Here is a 16,780-nt window from a genome sequence, read left to right as displayed (position 1 = left end):
TTGTGGGTTCATGGGATTTGGGTAGGACTTCCTCTGTCAGTGTGGTGAAGATGTTGCAGTTCTACAGTCCCCCATCTACTACGCTGACTAATACTGGATAAGAGGTACCTACCACAGTACTCTGCTCTCTCTATCTGCCTCTTTCTAGCTCCCTGTCTCGCTCTCAACCTAGCCATCTAGGTATTAATGTCATAAGCGGGATGTAACTTGTGTAGATGAGACCCATATCTTCCGCTTTCTTTCCACTAATGTCAAAGCGCCTGTCTGTTTAGCCTTACTAAACCTTCTGTTGCTTATTGTATGTAGTGAGTGTTTCTGCATGCTAGATTTCAGTGTGTTTCTCTGCAGTATGTTTTTCTGCTTGTCTCTTGAGGTATCAACCCACTGACTTATGGTAATACATATCCAAATATAGGGAATGCTTCTGTCAGCTTTGTTTACTTAGTTAATGTATGCATGTCAATTTCTATATACAGTGCCTTTGGAAAGTATTCAGACCCCTTGACTTTTTCCACGTTTTGTTACGTTACAGCCTTATTCTAAAATTGATTGAATAAAAAAATTCCTCAGCAATCTACACACAATACCCCATAAAGACAAAGCGAAAACAGGTTTTTATAATTTTTTTTGCAAATGTATTAAACATAATAAAACAAACCTTACTTACATAAGTATTCAGACCCTTTGCTATGAGATTAGAAATTGAGCTCTGGTGTATCCTGTTTCCACTGATCATCCTTGAGACGTTTCTACAACTTGATTGGAGTCCAACTGTGGTAAATTCAATTGATTGGACATGACTTGGAAAGGCACACACCTGTCTATATAAGGTTCCACAGTTGACAGTGCATGTCAGAGCAAAAACCAAGCAATGAGGTCGATGGAATTGTCTGTAGAGCTCTGCAACAGAATTGTGTGGAGGCACAGATCTGGGGAAGGATACTAAAAAATATATGCAGCATTGAAGGTCCCCAAGAACACAGTGGCCTCCATCATTCTTAAAAGGAAGAAGTTTGGAAACACCAAGACTCTTCCTAGAGCTGGTCGCCCGGCCAAACTGAGCAATCAGGGGAGAAGGGCCTTGGTCAGGGAGGTGACCAAGAACCCAATGGTTATTCTGACAGAGCTCTAGAGTTCCTCTGTGGAGATGGGAGAACCTTCCAGAAGGACAACCATCTCTGCAGCACTCCATCAATTAGGCCTTTATGGTAGTGGCCAGACGGAAGCCACTCCTCAGTAAAAGGCACATGACAGCCCACTTGGAGTTTGCCAAAAGGCACCTAAAGGACTCTCAGACCATGAGAAACAAGATTCTCTGGTCTGATGAAACCAAGATTGAACTCTTTGGCCTGAATGCCAATCGTCACTTCTGGAGCAAACCTGGCAGCATCCTGCTGTGGGGTTGTTTTTCAGCGGCAGGGACTGGGAGACTAGTCAGGATCGAGGCAAAGATGAATGGAGCAAAGTACAGCGAGATCCTTGATGAAAACCTGCTCCAGATTGCTCAGGTCCTCAGACTGGGGCGAAGGTTCACCTTCCAACAGGACAACGACCCTAAGCACACAGCCAAGACAACGCAGGAGTGGCTTCAGGACAAGTCTCTGAATGTCCTTGAGTGGCCCAGCCAGAGCTCGGACTTGAACCTGATCGAACATCTCTGGAGAGACCTGAAAATAGCTGTGCAGCAACGCTCCCCATCCAACCTGACAGAGCTTGAGAGGATCTGCAGAGAAGAATGGGAGGAACTACCCAAATAAAGGTGTGCCAAGCTTGTAGCATGATACCCAAGAAGACTTGAGGCTGTAATCCCTGCCAAAGGTCCTTCAACAAAGTACTGAGTAAAGGGTCTGAATACTTATGTAAATGTGATATTTCAGTTATTTTTGTTGTAAAAACCTGTTTTTGCTTTGTCATTATGGGGTATTGTGTGTAGATTGATGAAGGGGGTGAAAAAATACAATTTAATCAATTTTAGAATAAGGCTGTAACGTAAATTTTTTTGGAAGAAGTCAAGGGTCTGAATACTTTCCAAAGGCACTAATTAATAAACTCTTAAGAATTGAATATAGAACCCTTATCAGACCCTGCATCCAGGCATTTTACTAGGAGTATGTGTAAACACAAAAAGGCATTTTTACACATTAAAGTAACTGTCCAGTGTTTCCAGATTTCAATTAGATATTACCAATATTTCATTACAGTATGAGTGAAAATAGTTTTCCTTCCAATTTTTTTTAAATTATGTTAAAAAGCCTATTTTCTGGGTTGGAACAGTGTTTTCCATTAGCACCGGCCGTCCTCTAATCAGCCGGGTACCTTTTCAACTTCATATTAACTAGGCTATGTTTCATTTAAAAGTTTCAATTCGCTAGTCCGTCGAGCCCTCTCCCGCTAGAATGACCGATTTTATGCATCTTCTAGCGATCTTTTGATAGGATAGGTGCCTGTCAGTCACAAAGCAAGCGATGACAGGGAAACGCAGTCTGCTGTCTGTCTCGCCTCCCGTTACAATTTGTGTGCACTGTGGTTGGTTGCAGTCAGATTTCTTTACACAGAGGAGAGAGAGGGCATGATGCTCGTTAATTTCCGTGTCCCATGTAATGTAAGTGGTAACGATGAGTCGAAATCAAATTAGCCGAATTGTTTTATGGCACATTCATTTATTTTCTTTCACATAGCCAGCCACGCGGAGTCGTGGAACATAGGCTATTTACTGTGCTTTGATTGACAACTGAACAGCAATTGTTGACTAGTTTTTATAAAAGGTGTCAAACTGACTGAATAAAGTCGATGCAATGCAAATAGTCTGGGTAGCCATTTGATTAGATTTTCAGGAGTCTTATGGCTTGGGGGTAGAAACTGTTTAGAAGCCTCTTGGACTTAGACTTGGCGCTCCGGTACCGCTTGCTGTGCGGTAGCAGAGAGAACAGTCTATGACTAAGGTGGCTGGAGTCTTTGACAATTTTTAGGGCTTTCCTCTGACACCGCCTGGTATAGAGGTCCTGGATGGCAGGAAGCTTGGCCCCAGTGATGTACTGGGCCGTACTCACTACCCTCTGTAGCGCCTTACGGTTGGAGGCGGAGCAGTTGCCATACCAGGCAGTGATGCAACCAGTCAGGATGCTCTCAAGGGTGCAGCTGTAGAACCTGTGGACGATCTGAGGACCCATGCCAAATCTTTTCAGTCTCCTGAGGGGGAATAGGTTTTGTCGTGCCCTCTTCACGACTGTCTTGGTGTGCTTGGACCATGTTAGTTTGTTGGTGATGTGGACACCAAGGAACTTGAAGCTCTCAACCTGCTCCACTACAGCCCCGTCATTGAGAATGAGGGCGTGCTCGGTCCTCCTTTTCCTGTAGTCCACAATCATCTCCTTTGTCTTGATCACGTTGAGGGAGAGCTTGTTGTCCTGGAACCACACTGCCAGGTCTCTGACCTCCTCCCTATAGGCTGTCTAGTTGTTGTCTGTGATCAGGCTTACCACTGTTGTGTCGTCGGCAAACTTAATGATGGTGTTGGAGTCGTGCTTGGCCACGCATTGGAGTGGGTCTAGGGTTTTTGGGATAATGGTGTTGTGAGCCATGACCAGCCTTTCAAAGCACTTCATGGCTACAGACGTGAGTGCTACAGGTCGGTAGTCATTTAGTCAGGTTACCTTAGTGTTCTTGGGCACGGGGACTTTGGTGGTCTGCTTGAAACATGTTGGTATTACAGACTCAGACAGGGAGAGGTTGAAGATGTCATTGAAGACACTTGCCAGTTGGTCAGCACATGCTCGGAGTACACGTCCTGGTTATCCGTCTGTGCCTGCGGTCTTGTGAATGTTGACATGTTTAAAGGTCTTACTCACATCGGCTACGGAGAGCGTGATCACACAGTCGTCCGGAACAGCTGATGCTCTCATGCATGTTTCAGTGTTACTTGCCTCGAAGCGAGCATAGAAGTAATTTAGCTCATCTGGTAGGCTCGTGTCACTGGGCAGCTCACGGCTGTGCTTCCCTTTTGTAGGCTTCTCACAGAATTAGGCCTCTCACAGAATCTAGGCATTAAAATGGAATTCAACAATATTAAAATGTTTTATTGGCCTTACTAGGGAATCCACTAAATGTATTGAAAATTAAACTTGGAAAAATGAATTAACATAGGACATGAACAGAATGCATCAATGATTCGTATTTCGTGCAACTTTCTGAAGAGGCAATGAGAATGCCCGTTTGTGTGCGCATATACCACTTTGTGTAGCCGTTAGCGATGATGCTAATGAAACATCTTCCAGTAGATGGAAAGGCTTTCCCAAAAAACTTCTCAATTAAATGGTAACTACAAAGTATCGGGCCAGAATATCATGATTATTTTCAACAATCCAGTGGGTATTTGTTTAGCAAACTCTACCATCATGTGTGCTACAAAAACACCACTAAACAACAGCCTTTTGCACACTGGAAAACTACACCCAAATCTCAACATTTCTCAGATTTTTCACAGACCTCAAAAGTTGTCTCCTGATGTGGTTTAAGCATTGTTGTGGACTTCGAACATCAAATTGTGTTTTTCTATTTATAAAAAAAGTTTTTTTTTGATTTTGAGAGTGAAAAACAGAAACCTGGAAAAACAAAATGGAGAACTGAATTTGGGAAAGAACAACAAACAAATGGTGAACTCCAAAAGTTTTGGGACAGTGACACATTTGTTGTTGTTCTGGCTCTGTACTCCTGCACTTTGCATTTGAAATGATCCAAGACTGAGGTTAAAGTGCAGACTGTCAGCTTTAATTTGAGGGTATTTTAATCCATTTAGGGTGAACCGTTTAGAAATTACAGCACTTTTTGTACACAGTCTTAAAGTAGTCATACGTTTAGTATTTGGTCCCCTATTCCTAGCATGCAAAGATTACATCAAGCGTGTGACTCTACAAACTTGTTGAATGCATTTGCTGTTTGTTTTGGTTGTGTTTCAGAGTCCTATGTGCCCAATAGAAATTAATGGTGAATAATGTATTGGCATTTTGGAGTCACTTTTATTGTAAATAAGAATAAACACTTTCTAAACACTTTTACATTGATTACTCCATGATTACAGATAGTCCTGATGGAATCATGAATAATGATGAGTGATTAATATCATACCCCCCCCCCCAAAAAAAAAAGTAACCTCCCCTGTTATTGTAATGGTGAGAGGTTAGCATGTCTTGGGGGTATGATATTTGTGCGTCTAACTTTCAAACTCATCATTCAGGACTATATCCATGGAGTAATCAATGTAAAAATGTTTAGAAACATATTCTATTCTTATTTGCAATTAAAGTGACTCCAAAATGACACAATACATTATTTACCATTCATTTCTATTGGGCACAGAATTATCTGAAACACAACCAAAACAAATAGCAAATGCATCCAACTAATTTGTAGAGTCACAAGCTTGTAATCATTGCATGCTAGGAATAGGGGACCAGATACTAAACTTTTGACTACTTTAATATACATGCGTGAATTTGTCCCAATACTGTTGGTCCCCTAAAATGTGGGGACTATGTACAAATGGTGCTGCAATTTCTGAAGGGTTCACCCGATTTATGGATGAAAATACCCTCAAATTAAAGCTGACAGTCTGCAGTTTAACCCCAGTCAATTTGTCACTGTCCCAATACTTTAGGAGCTCACTGTATATTTTACAGGGCCCTATCTAATCATTTTAAAATAATTTAGGCTATGTAAAATCTGAAAGATATACTTAAGACTGATATTCATATTTTTTCAATGTAGCATTTTTATTTCCTTTTCAAGATTATGTGGGCTATTTACTTCATTTCATTTTTCTGTTTTAATAAAATACATCATTTTAAGAACAAACATCATTGTGGCAATTCATATCTTGCAGTAAAACTGTAAACAAGACTTTAATCTCATGAGAAGATGAGTTAAATGTTAAAGGTTAAATATTCTCTTACTTAAAAAATTGTCCTGCTCATATTGGCCTAGATATAGATGATATCCAAACAACTAACAATGCACTGAATACAAACATTTTCAGTCATTTGAAATTGTAAAGTCATGTCTTTCTACAAAAGAGTTTACCCCAAAAAAATTACTAAGAGAATGACGACATCCCCTGAGGAAATGGCAAGCAGAGATAGTTTTTAATAGTTTTTTTTCTCCAATTTATGCTTTGGCCACAAATACGAGTATAGGATGAGTCAACAACATTATTTGGGTATGAGTTAACAGAATATGAACTTTTAAAAGGGAGATTTTCACTGGACAGTTACTTCAATGGATGTTTGGCGTTTTTTGCTAGCATGATTGTGTGTATGTCAGTTTGAAGGACTAACGTGTCCGTCCATCTCCAGTTAAGCCCAGTAAGGCTTACAGTCGTGGCTCTGTGGTCATGGTTGATGAGATTATGCACGACAGCCCTCCCAAGTTACGCTTCCCAGAGGCCGGCCTCCGCGTCATGGTCACCAGCCATTTTGGACCCAAGACCCGGCTGCGCATGGCCAGTCGCCTTATCATCACTGAGGTACGGATAGATAGGGATGCAACTATAGGAAATAGATGAGGAGCGAATAGTTTCCATGTTAGAGAATCCAATGGTCTCAGATATAGATTTTTATAGTGCTTTCATTGTGGTACTGTTGACTACCTGGGTTGTGTTCATTAGACACCAAACAGAACAAATCTGACTGAAACAGGGGGGTCTACCTAGGGTGTATTCACTAGTCGCAGACAGTAGCAAAACGTTTGGTCTGATGCAAAAAGTTTTGCAACGGAAACTGTTTACTTCAAACGGAATATGTTTTGCAACCAAGAATTGAGTTTCTATTGGACAAATTCTTGTAGGTCCCTCCCTGTTTCGTTCTGCTTCCTTCTGTTTCCATTTGGTTCCTAGAGTAAACTGTAAACTGTTTCAGTTGAAAAACGTTTTGCAACAGGCCAAAAGTTGTGCTACGGTCTGCCACTAATGAATTCACCCCTGGAAGTTTTCCGATGTGTGCCGTAATGAACAGCGCCCTGTTTTGCCTCTTCCTGACAGCGTCAGAAGCTGGTCCAGGGTGCCAACGGGGTGGAGACCCAGGTTCTGGAGGGGAAGGTGGACATTGAGAACGGCAACGTGCCCGAAGACAAACCGGCAGTAGAGGAGCAGGAGAACGAAACCATCTCCCCCTTTCATATCCCGGGTGTGTGTGTGTTTGTGTGTATTAGTGTGATGTTTATCCAGACAGAGTTTGACGTTACTGAGGAAATGTTTTGTCGTCAAGACAAGATTGGTCTCATTTGCTTCCTCTTCAGTGTTGCCCAAATTACCCCTGTGACTTTATCATATCATGACAAACTCTAATGATCTGACAGACTGTTATGTGCATGGAAAACACTGCACAAGTTTGTGTATGAAACACACTTGTTTCAACTGTCAAGTGCTTGATGATTAAAGTAGCTGATGACTTAAATTTGTTGTATACGTGCTGGGCTGGAACAAATACCTGCAGACCTCTGTGGGTCACCAGAACACTGTTCTAGAGTTGTAGGTCCATCTAGTTCCTTTTTTTCGTTGCCACTGTGCTTCTGCTTGCTCTTCGAGACTAGGCAGGCTGTGTTACTGTAAAGCACTTTGACTGGATATAAAAACTAGGCAGGCTGGGTTACTGTAAAGCACGTTGACTGGATATAAAAAGGGCTTTATAAATACATACATTTGATAGATTTTTACCTGCCACTTCTGTTCCGCAGATGGCATCGGCAGCAAGTGCAAGTGGCTGATCTCCTGGCCTCTGCTGCTCCTCCTGTTCTTCACCATCCCCAACTGTGCCAAGCCTCGCTGGGAGAAGTTCTTCATGATCTCCTTCTTCCTCTCCACTGTCTGGATCGCTGTCTTCTCCTACTTCATGGTCTGGATGGTGAGTCTCAGGGTCGAGGGTGGAGGAGTGTGTGTGGGGGGGTGAGGGGGGTGTGTGAGTGTGTGTAGGGGGGTGTGTGGGGGGGGGGGCTGTTCTGGTCACTTATCGGTTGTAACGTGTGTGTGTGTGTGTGATCACAGGTCACCATCATCGGCTACACTCTTGGCATCCCAGACGTCATTATGGGAATCACCTTCCTGGCAGCGGGCACCAGCGTTCCAGACTGCATCGCCAGTCTCATTGTTGCTCGGCAAGGTACAGCTCTACTTTCTGTCATTTCCCTTAACTGTTTGACAGGAGGGAAATCCAGGACATCTACTCATTGGCTTTTTTCAATTGGGGGGGGGGGGGGTCCTAGAGACTGAGGTATCTTCAGACTGTACCATCTTTAGCAATACTCTTGTTTTAAGGCTTTTCCAAGTTAATTCTGGAGGTTGTTTTTATGTAATGCTTATATTTGAACGACAACAATTTGTGTTTAGGATTGGGTGACATGGCAGTGTCCAACACCATTGGCAGTAATGTGTTTGATATCCTGGTTGGGCTGGGCGTTCCCTGGGCACTGCAGACCATGGCGGTCAACTACGGCTCAGAGGTAAGAACAGCTGTAGGGAACGGCATAGGGTGAGGTTGCCCCTGGACACTGATCTTGGATGACTTTAGCATTTTCCCCCACTAATGGTTTAAGGTTAGGATAGGGGGAGCTGTACAACTTTAACTCAATATGCACTGTAAATACTTGTTATTTCTGGAAGTGAATACACTCAAATTAAATCACGTGTTCATCACTCATGTTTTGGAGAGGGAATAAAACATTTCTAAGAACTAAGTAAAGATGTGTTTCAGTACTGTGTGAGTCCTTGACCTTATTGTCGCTCCAGCTCTCTCCCACGCGTCTACTAGGAGTGTATCTCAATAGTATAAAACGTCCTCTGCTCATGGCAGCCACTTAAGACTATTGAGATGCACCCCTTGAGTTAACTATGACTAGAGCCGTGCATTTAGAGAGTTGGGACAACTTTTAGAATTTTGAATATTGTTCTAATTCTAAACATTCAGTTACAAAGCATTATTTAAATATTCCCCATGTAACGTTAACTATGACTTCCCCCTCTAGGTCATGATCAACAGTCGAGGACTGGTCTACTCTGTGGTGTTGCTACTGGGATCTGTGGCTTTAACGGTGAGCAGATAGCCTTCTGTAGCTCAGTTGGCAGAGCATGACGCTTGTAATGCCAGGATAGTGGTTTCGATTCCCGGGACCACCCAATACGTAAAACATTGTTTTGTTTCCTAAAATTATGAATTTAGCCAATGGTTTTTCAATGGAGTCATCCGTTGACTGATGTACGACGGAGAAGATTGTCCAACGACAAACGTCTTTTTACATAATGCAACGGGGGGCCAGTAAGAAAAATGAATGCACTCACTAATTGTAAGTCGCTCTGGATAAGAGCGTCTGCTAAATGACTAAAATGTCAATTGGATCACTAAAAAAATACAACTTTGTAGGGCCTCCTGTAGCTCAGTTGGTAGAGCATGGCGCTAGTAACGCCAGGGTTGTGGGTTCGATTCCCACGGGGGGGCAGTATGAAAAATGTATGCACTCACTAACTGTAAGTCGCTCTGGATAAGAGCGTCTGCTAAATGACTAAAATGTAATGAATGCATATACTATTTGCACGTGTTCATGTGTCTCTGAGTGGCCGTAGCTTTATGCAACCAGATTTTACTGGTATGGTTCTGTTTTCTGGATAGGAATAATGCTGTAAGGCTACTGTGTAAACTTTTGCTGTGTATGTGTGTGTGTGTGTGTGTGTGTGTGTGTGCTAGATTTGAGTGATTAGTTGGTGTTATTGAAAAAAGTGTGCAATAAGCTCAGTTACACTAATGGAAAGCATAATTAGATTAATTAATGAATTTGCTAATAAGGTACTCATAACATGCGTGCTGTTGCACTGTAGTAGTAGTAGTAGTTTGTTTAAAGGGACCATGTGCAATTAAAAACATAATTTAGGTACTGTATCTTAAATCACAGCTAATTGGAAAATGTAATTGCTTACATACAGTTGAAGTCGGAAGTTTACATAGACATTGTTTGGAGTCATTAAAACTCGTTTTTCAACCACTCCACAAATGTATTGTTAACAAACTATAGTTTTGGCAAGTCAGTTAGGACATCTACTTTGTGCATGACAACAAGTAATTTTTCCAACAATTGTTTACAGACGGATTATTTCACTTATAATTCACTGTATCACAATTCCAGTGGGTCAGAAGTTTACATACACTAAGTTGAAGGTGCCTTTAAACAGCTTGGAAAATTCCAGAAAATGATGTCATGGCTTTAGAAGCTTCTGGTAGGCTAATTGACATAATTTGAGTCAATTGGAGGTGTACCTGTGGATGTATTTCAAGGCCTACCTTCAAACTCGGTGCCTCTTTGCTTGACATCATGGGAAAATCAAAAGAAATCAGCCAAGACCTCAGAAAAATAATTGTAGACCTCCACAAGTCTGGTTCATCCTTGGGAGCAATTTCCAAACGCCTGAAGGTACCACGTTCATCTGTAACAATAGTACGCAAGTATAAACACCATGGGACCATGCAGCCGTCATACCGCTCAGGAAGGAGACGGGTTCTGTCTCCTAGAGATGAACGTACTTTGGTGCGAAAAGTGCAAATCAATCCCAGAACAACAGCAAAGGACCTTGTGAAGATGCTGGAGGAAACAGGTACAAAAGTATCTATATCCACAGTAAAACGAGTCCTATATCGACATAACCTGAAAGGCCGCTCAGCAAGGAAGAAGCCACTGCTCCAAAACCACCATAAACAATCCAGACTACGGTTTGCAACTGCACATGGGGACAAAGATCATACTTTTTGGATAAATGATGGTATAAATTCAATGTGAACATTTCTGTCCCATTCTTAACTGTGTGTGTGTGTGTAAAATAGTCAGATGATCAGTGTTCCTTGCATAAGCCTAGTCAGGTGTCTAGAGGTCTGATTGTTCGGCTGACTATGTAGGATGTACTGTGTTCCTCTCTGCAGAGTGACTATGTAGGATGTACTGTGTTCCCCTCTGCAGAGTGACTATGTAGGATGTACTGTGTTCCCCTCTGCAGAGTGACTATGTAGGATGTACTGTGTTCCCCTCTGCAGAGTGACTATGTATGATGTACTGTGTTCCTCTCTGCAGAGTGACAATGTAGGATGTACTGTGTTCCTCTCTGCAGAGTGACTATGTAGGATGTACTGTGTTCCTCTCTGCAGAGTGACAATGTAGGATGTATTGTGTTCCTCTCTGCAGAGTGACAATGTAGGATGTATTGTGTTCCTCTCTGCAGAGTGACGATGTAGGATGTACTGTGTTCCTCTCTGCAGAGTGACAATGTAGGATGTACTGTGTTCCTCTCTGCAGAGTGACTATGTAGGATGTACTGTGTTCCCCTCTGCAGAGTGACTATGTAGGATGTACTGTGTTCCCCTCTGCAGAGTGACTATGTAGGATGTACTGTGTTCCCCTCTGCAGAGTGACTATGTATGATGTACTGTGTTCCTCTCTGCAGAGTGACAATGTAGGATGTACTGTGTTCCTCTCTGCAGAGTGACTATGTAGGATGTACTGTGTTCCTCTCTGCAGAGTGACGATGTAGGATGTACTGTGTTCCTCTCTGCAGAGTGACAATGTAGGATGTACTGTGTTCCTCTCTGCAGAGTGACTATGTATGATGTGTATGTGTGTGTGTGTTCCCCTCTGCAGGTGGGGGGAATCCACGTGAACCACTGGAAGTTGGACCTGAAGCTGGGTATCTACACCCTGGTCCTGTACGCTGTCTTCCTGTGTTTCTCCATTATGATTGAGTACAACGTGTTTACCTTCGTCAACCTGCCCATGTGCATGGAGGAGTAGCTAGACCACGCCCACCCACGCTGACCTCTGAACTAGGAAGCTCCACTCCCTCAACCCCAAACAGCAACCAATCACAATCGACCTTCCCCATCCTCCACCACGTTACTAAACCTGGTTACCTGGATATCTCCTGTCTGTCTGACCCACCTTTCATTGTCATAACTGACCTGTTGACCTCTTGATCTGATCCTGGTCTTTAAATCTTTCTTTCCCTGTGCTTGGACTCACTTTCCAATGAGGCTTTGTTCTGTGGAGTGGACAGACGCATTAAACAAACTGGACCCATTTTCAGACAAGTCCATTTTCCATTCCCCCCCCTCCACACTATCTGTAGTCTCACTGTGCTTTTATTAGCATTCACCCACAGGCTCTAGAATCAACCCTACAGTAGCTACAATAGTCTCCCTCTCACAACAACCCACACATATCTCCGTCCAGGTTAGGGTTAGTCCTGACCCTCAGCATTGACCCTCACCCCTTCTACTCTTCTCCATCCAAACTTCTCCTCTTATCCCAACCCCACCCCACCCATCCACCCAAAGACCCTATGGAGAATACACAACCTCGCCCTAAACCTCTACCTCTCCCCCTGATTCCTGCTTGTACCCCCAACCTTTGGAGGAGGAACTCTCCTCCTCCCCTTTCAGACCTGGACCCCTCTGACATGGTCCGAACTGTGACTTTATCCATATCACTACATCCCACCCCTCTGCACCAGACACTCACTTTCACTCCTCAATCTCTCTTTCTACTCTTTAACTTTTCCCTTCTCTCAATCACCTCTTAAGAAAGACATTTTGTCAGGAATCTTTGTGTCTAACGAGTCTGCAGTCCAACTCAAAGCTGAGACTGCCAGAAGAGAGTATCATGTATATTTGCAGCACTGCACAATGGGGAAACTTGTAAAAGTATTTTTTTCTTCTCGTTTTTGTATTGTGGATTTTTGTTTTTTTTAGAGTTAAAAAATGACTAGTATGAAATACTTTGAGGAGAGCTTGTTGCAATCATAAAGGACATTGCCTGTTTCACAGTAATGAATTGCGCACAGAGAAAATGCTTTTATTGTAAGGAGAATTGGCTGCCCCTAGAAGGGGGGAGTCTGGCTGAAGGCGGCGACTCCAAAACCCGTGGTGCTGAAAGTTCAGCTGTTGTTTTTTTTCTTGTTCTGAGACCGATATCTCTCACACACCCCCTCTGACTGCACAACACCTGAAGAGAAGAAACACTTGCTCCAGAGATGCGCTGGATATGTCACTGAGTTGGGGGATATCTTAGGGACGGTGTCCATATTCGGACGTCTTTGGACAGTAGCATGGCGAAATGTGTATAGTATCACAGATGGTAGAATTGGTCTGTTCTTCTCTCCTTCTCCTGTCTGCTCTATCCCCCCTTTGACCACCAGGGGGCAATGCTCCCTCACTGATCTATCTGCATGGCAGGGGTCTCAAGCAACCACAGCCGTTTGGTTATCAGGGAATATCTGGAGCCTTGCAGCTCCAGTAGGGGGCGACATAGGTGGTGTTTTCTCTGTGAATTACATGTAGATATTGCACTTTAAAACAAGCAAAGCCGTCCTCTCATTCTGAATCAACTAGTGCTTCCTTTGTGTGTGTGTGTGTGGTTGTATGTACAGTGTGTGTGAGAGAATGACGAGGGTGTGTGCTGACTTGCAGGCCCGCGCCCAGGTCGGTCTCACCACCTCTAATCCCTTGAACTTGAACCTCCAACACCGTGAGCACACACCCGTTTCTGTCTGCAGTGCAATGCATGTTGGGACAATAAATGCAGGCTCCTCCATGGCACGAACCCCCCCCCCCCTTCCTGCGCCCACTTTATAAAAAACGGCAGCTACAGGCTACTGCAATCTAAGACATTTGACATCATGCAAAAACACCTGCAGGAACGGAGTCTACAATAAGCTGGAGAGACTTGCATTAATAGGGGAGTGTTAATGATGATAACTTGTCTTTCCTTTTTGTGTTGGCAGCAGGTACTTGTATATGCAATCTCAATGTAATGTGTGTTGGACTCTGGAGGACCTCCATGGGGGTTGCCATAATGTTAGTGGAACATTTGAGCTCGTTGGTCTGAATGACAGCTAAAGGACCGAGCCAGAGGACATTGAGGAAATGTTCTGGAACGGGGGATTCTGTGTGTTCGGTGGAGTCCGACCCTCTGGTACAAGGGCATTACTCAACCACCAACTCTACCTGAGGAGAGGAGGGGAAGGACTCCAGCTGGGAAACACCCCCCAGGCTGGCTACAGATGGTTTAGTCTAGCGTACTCTGAACTTCTCCTTCTCCAGGAAAGAGATCTCCTCTCTGTGTGAAGGACCTGAGGAGCAGACATTTTAGTAGCAGGACCTAAATGCTACTCTTGGGCGGGGGGGGGGGGGGGGGGGGGGGGGGGGGGGGGGGTTGGACTTGCTGTGTTCTCTTGAAAGAAAGTGACCACACAGGTCCTCAAGACTCTATTGCCCCCCCTTCCTCACCCCTCCTTATCACACCCCAATGCTCTCTCTGACCACCCCCATCCCGTGTCATGTCCCCCTCACCCCGCTCGACCATCAACTTATAGCAGTTACCCCTACTGCACTGTATATACCCCAGTGGGTCTTTTCCCCATAGAACAGTGAAAGAGTATTCTCTGCTAGTGCCATTCTGATTCTCATTGTAGTCTTCTTTGTAACGACCACTGCATTCTCAATCTTTTCACTGGTTCTTATTAACTGTACATACATAGATATTTTTTGAACATATGATGCTCGCTTTTTGGGTCAAGCGTATACCTGAGTTGATTAAGAATGTCTCATGTCTTTTTGGGGGGGGGGGGTTGTTGATTTTGTGCATTTCCCTTTGTCTGTCTGTCTGTCTGTTGGTTTGAGCGGTGGGTTTGGGTCTGTGTACAACACCTGTGTGGTTGTGTCCTTGGTCCAATCCCAAATGGACCCCTAGGCCCTAGGTACTTGTGGAGAGATGAGAGGGTTTGACAGCTGTAAGTAATAGCTCCACATAGCCACCTAACGTCCAGGCTCGGTGGAAGTTTCACCATATTGCGCTAATACCAATCAAATCGTCTATGATCTCCACAAGTGTATAGCGCATAGGGTCTAGGGGTTACTTTAAAATTGGGCCCTCGTTGCCAGGTCCTGAGAGTGTCAACGGGTGTACTCATTAGTCCAGACCGCTGCAAAATGTTTGGTCTGTTGCAAAACGTTTTGCAACTGAAACTGTTTACTCTAAACGGAAAATGTTTTGCAACGAAAACGAGAGTTTCTATTGGACAAATTCAGGTAGGTCCCTCCCTGTTTGGTTTCTAAAGTAAACGGTTACCATTGCAAAATGTTTTGCAACAGGCAAAATGATTTGTAACGGTCTGCGACTAATGAATACACCTCAGCACAGCAGGTCACACTGCTCCTACTGTTTGACTGTCCTAACTCTTCCAACACCCACACACACCACCGTTTAATAATTCACCAGGCAATCTGCCTCATAACTTTACTTTCACTTTTTAAAAAGAAGTAGTATTCAGATGCCGTAAATGTCATAGCTCTGCATCAAAAATACAGATTGTATGGAAACCATGTTGTACAAAATAAAAGTGCACGTATCTACACACACCTAGGGCAAAAATGACCATAAAACTAATTTATAATCTAGTAGTGTGATTTAATTTAAAACTTTTCTTCAATGTGTGTTAAAAAGCTCAGTTTACTAAACTGTAGTTACATCACCTCTTTATAGCACACATTGTTGAAGAAAAGTTAATTGTCAAACTAACAGATTATAGTGGTTTACTGTATTTTTTGCACTCAGCAACAATTTGTTTGCACTATGAAAATGTAGGCCACACACACGTTCAATAACTGTGACTTCTCAACACCGGAGTGGAGCCGTATGTAATTCTCTTGAATGAATGCGACCTGATGCACTGTGAGCTCAATGTGATGTGGGAGTCATTTGTCAACCAATAAAAATGAGAAATAAAACATAATGATAATATATTTAATTTAAAGTTAGTTACTATGAAACATTATCGAAAACATCTGTATAACTTATATGAATGTATTGTCTCTATATTGGACATATTCAACGATGCATTTTACTGTAAAGCAATAACGTGAAAAAATAAAATGGCAAAATAATTCCTGTACATTTGTCTCAACGGCCTTGAATACAATATTTTTTTAAAGTCACATATTAAATGTAGCAATTAATACAGATGTTGACAGCTGTGCTTTGACTTGAATTTCTCAGCTGTAGTGTTTGTCTACATACACCACATGACCAAAAGTATGTGGACACCTGCTCATCGAACATCTCATTCCAAAATCATGGGCATTAATATGGAGTTGGTCCCCCCTTTGCTTCTATAACAGCCTCCACTCTTCTGGGAATGATTTCCACTACATGTTGGAACATTGCTGCGGGGACTTGCTTCCATTCAGCCACGAGCATTATTGAGGTCAGGCACTGATGTTGGGCGATTAGGCCTGGCTCGCAGTCGGCATTCCATTTCATCCCAAAGGTGTTCGATGGGGTTAAGATCAGGGCTCTGTGCAGGCCAGTCAAGTTCGTCCACACCGATCTTGACAAACAATTTCTGTATGGACCTCACTTTGTGCACAGGGGCATTGTCGTGCTGAAACAGGAAAGGGCCTTCCCCAAGCTGTTGCCACAAAGTTGGAATGTCATTGTATGCTGTAGCGTTAAGATTTCCCTTCGCTGGAACTAAGGGGCTTAGCCCGAACCATGAAAAACAGCCCCAGACCATTATTTCTCCTCCACCAAACTTTCCAGTTGGCACTATGCAGTGGGGCAGGTAGCGTTCTCCTGGCATCGCCAAACCCACAGTGAAAACTGTAATGCCAAAGCATGGTTCCATTTCCATCACAACTGCCTTTCGATTTCAATATTAACTTTGTTAATCTACACATTTCTCCAAGATGGGTGACCATCTCGTGGT

General features: G+C 43.3%; 1 protein-coding gene across 1 annotated transcript in view; it reads left to right on the top strand.

The window, feature by feature from the left end:
- The window catches only part of LOC311106512 (sodium/potassium/calcium exchanger 4-like), a gene marked incomplete at both ends in the record, with an annotated part of 38,972 nt that extends 27,161 nt beyond the window's left edge, over positions 1–11,811 (top strand). Inside the window, 7 exons of the mRNA XM_084148864.1 lie at positions 6,348–6,517; positions 7,031–7,175; positions 7,726–7,892; positions 8,033–8,147; positions 8,375–8,487; positions 9,010–9,075; positions 11,662–11,811. Coding sequence (XP_084004990.1) covers positions 6,348–6,517; positions 7,031–7,175; positions 7,726–7,892; positions 8,033–8,147; positions 8,375–8,487; positions 9,010–9,075; positions 11,662–11,811 — 926 coding nt within the window. The remainder of the gene's footprint in view (positions 1–6,347; positions 6,518–7,030; positions 7,176–7,725; positions 7,893–8,032; positions 8,148–8,374; positions 8,488–9,009; positions 9,076–11,661) is intronic.
- Between the last annotated feature and the right edge of the window lie 4,969 nt (positions 11,812–16,780).

This window comes from Coregonus lavaretus (assembly GCF_964263955.1).
Source record: "Coregonus lavaretus genome assembly, chromosome: 31".
Lineage (NCBI taxonomy): Eukaryota > Metazoa > Chordata > Actinopteri > Salmoniformes > Salmonidae > Coregonus > Coregonus lavaretus.
This window is presented reverse-complemented; position numbering and strand designations above follow the sequence as displayed.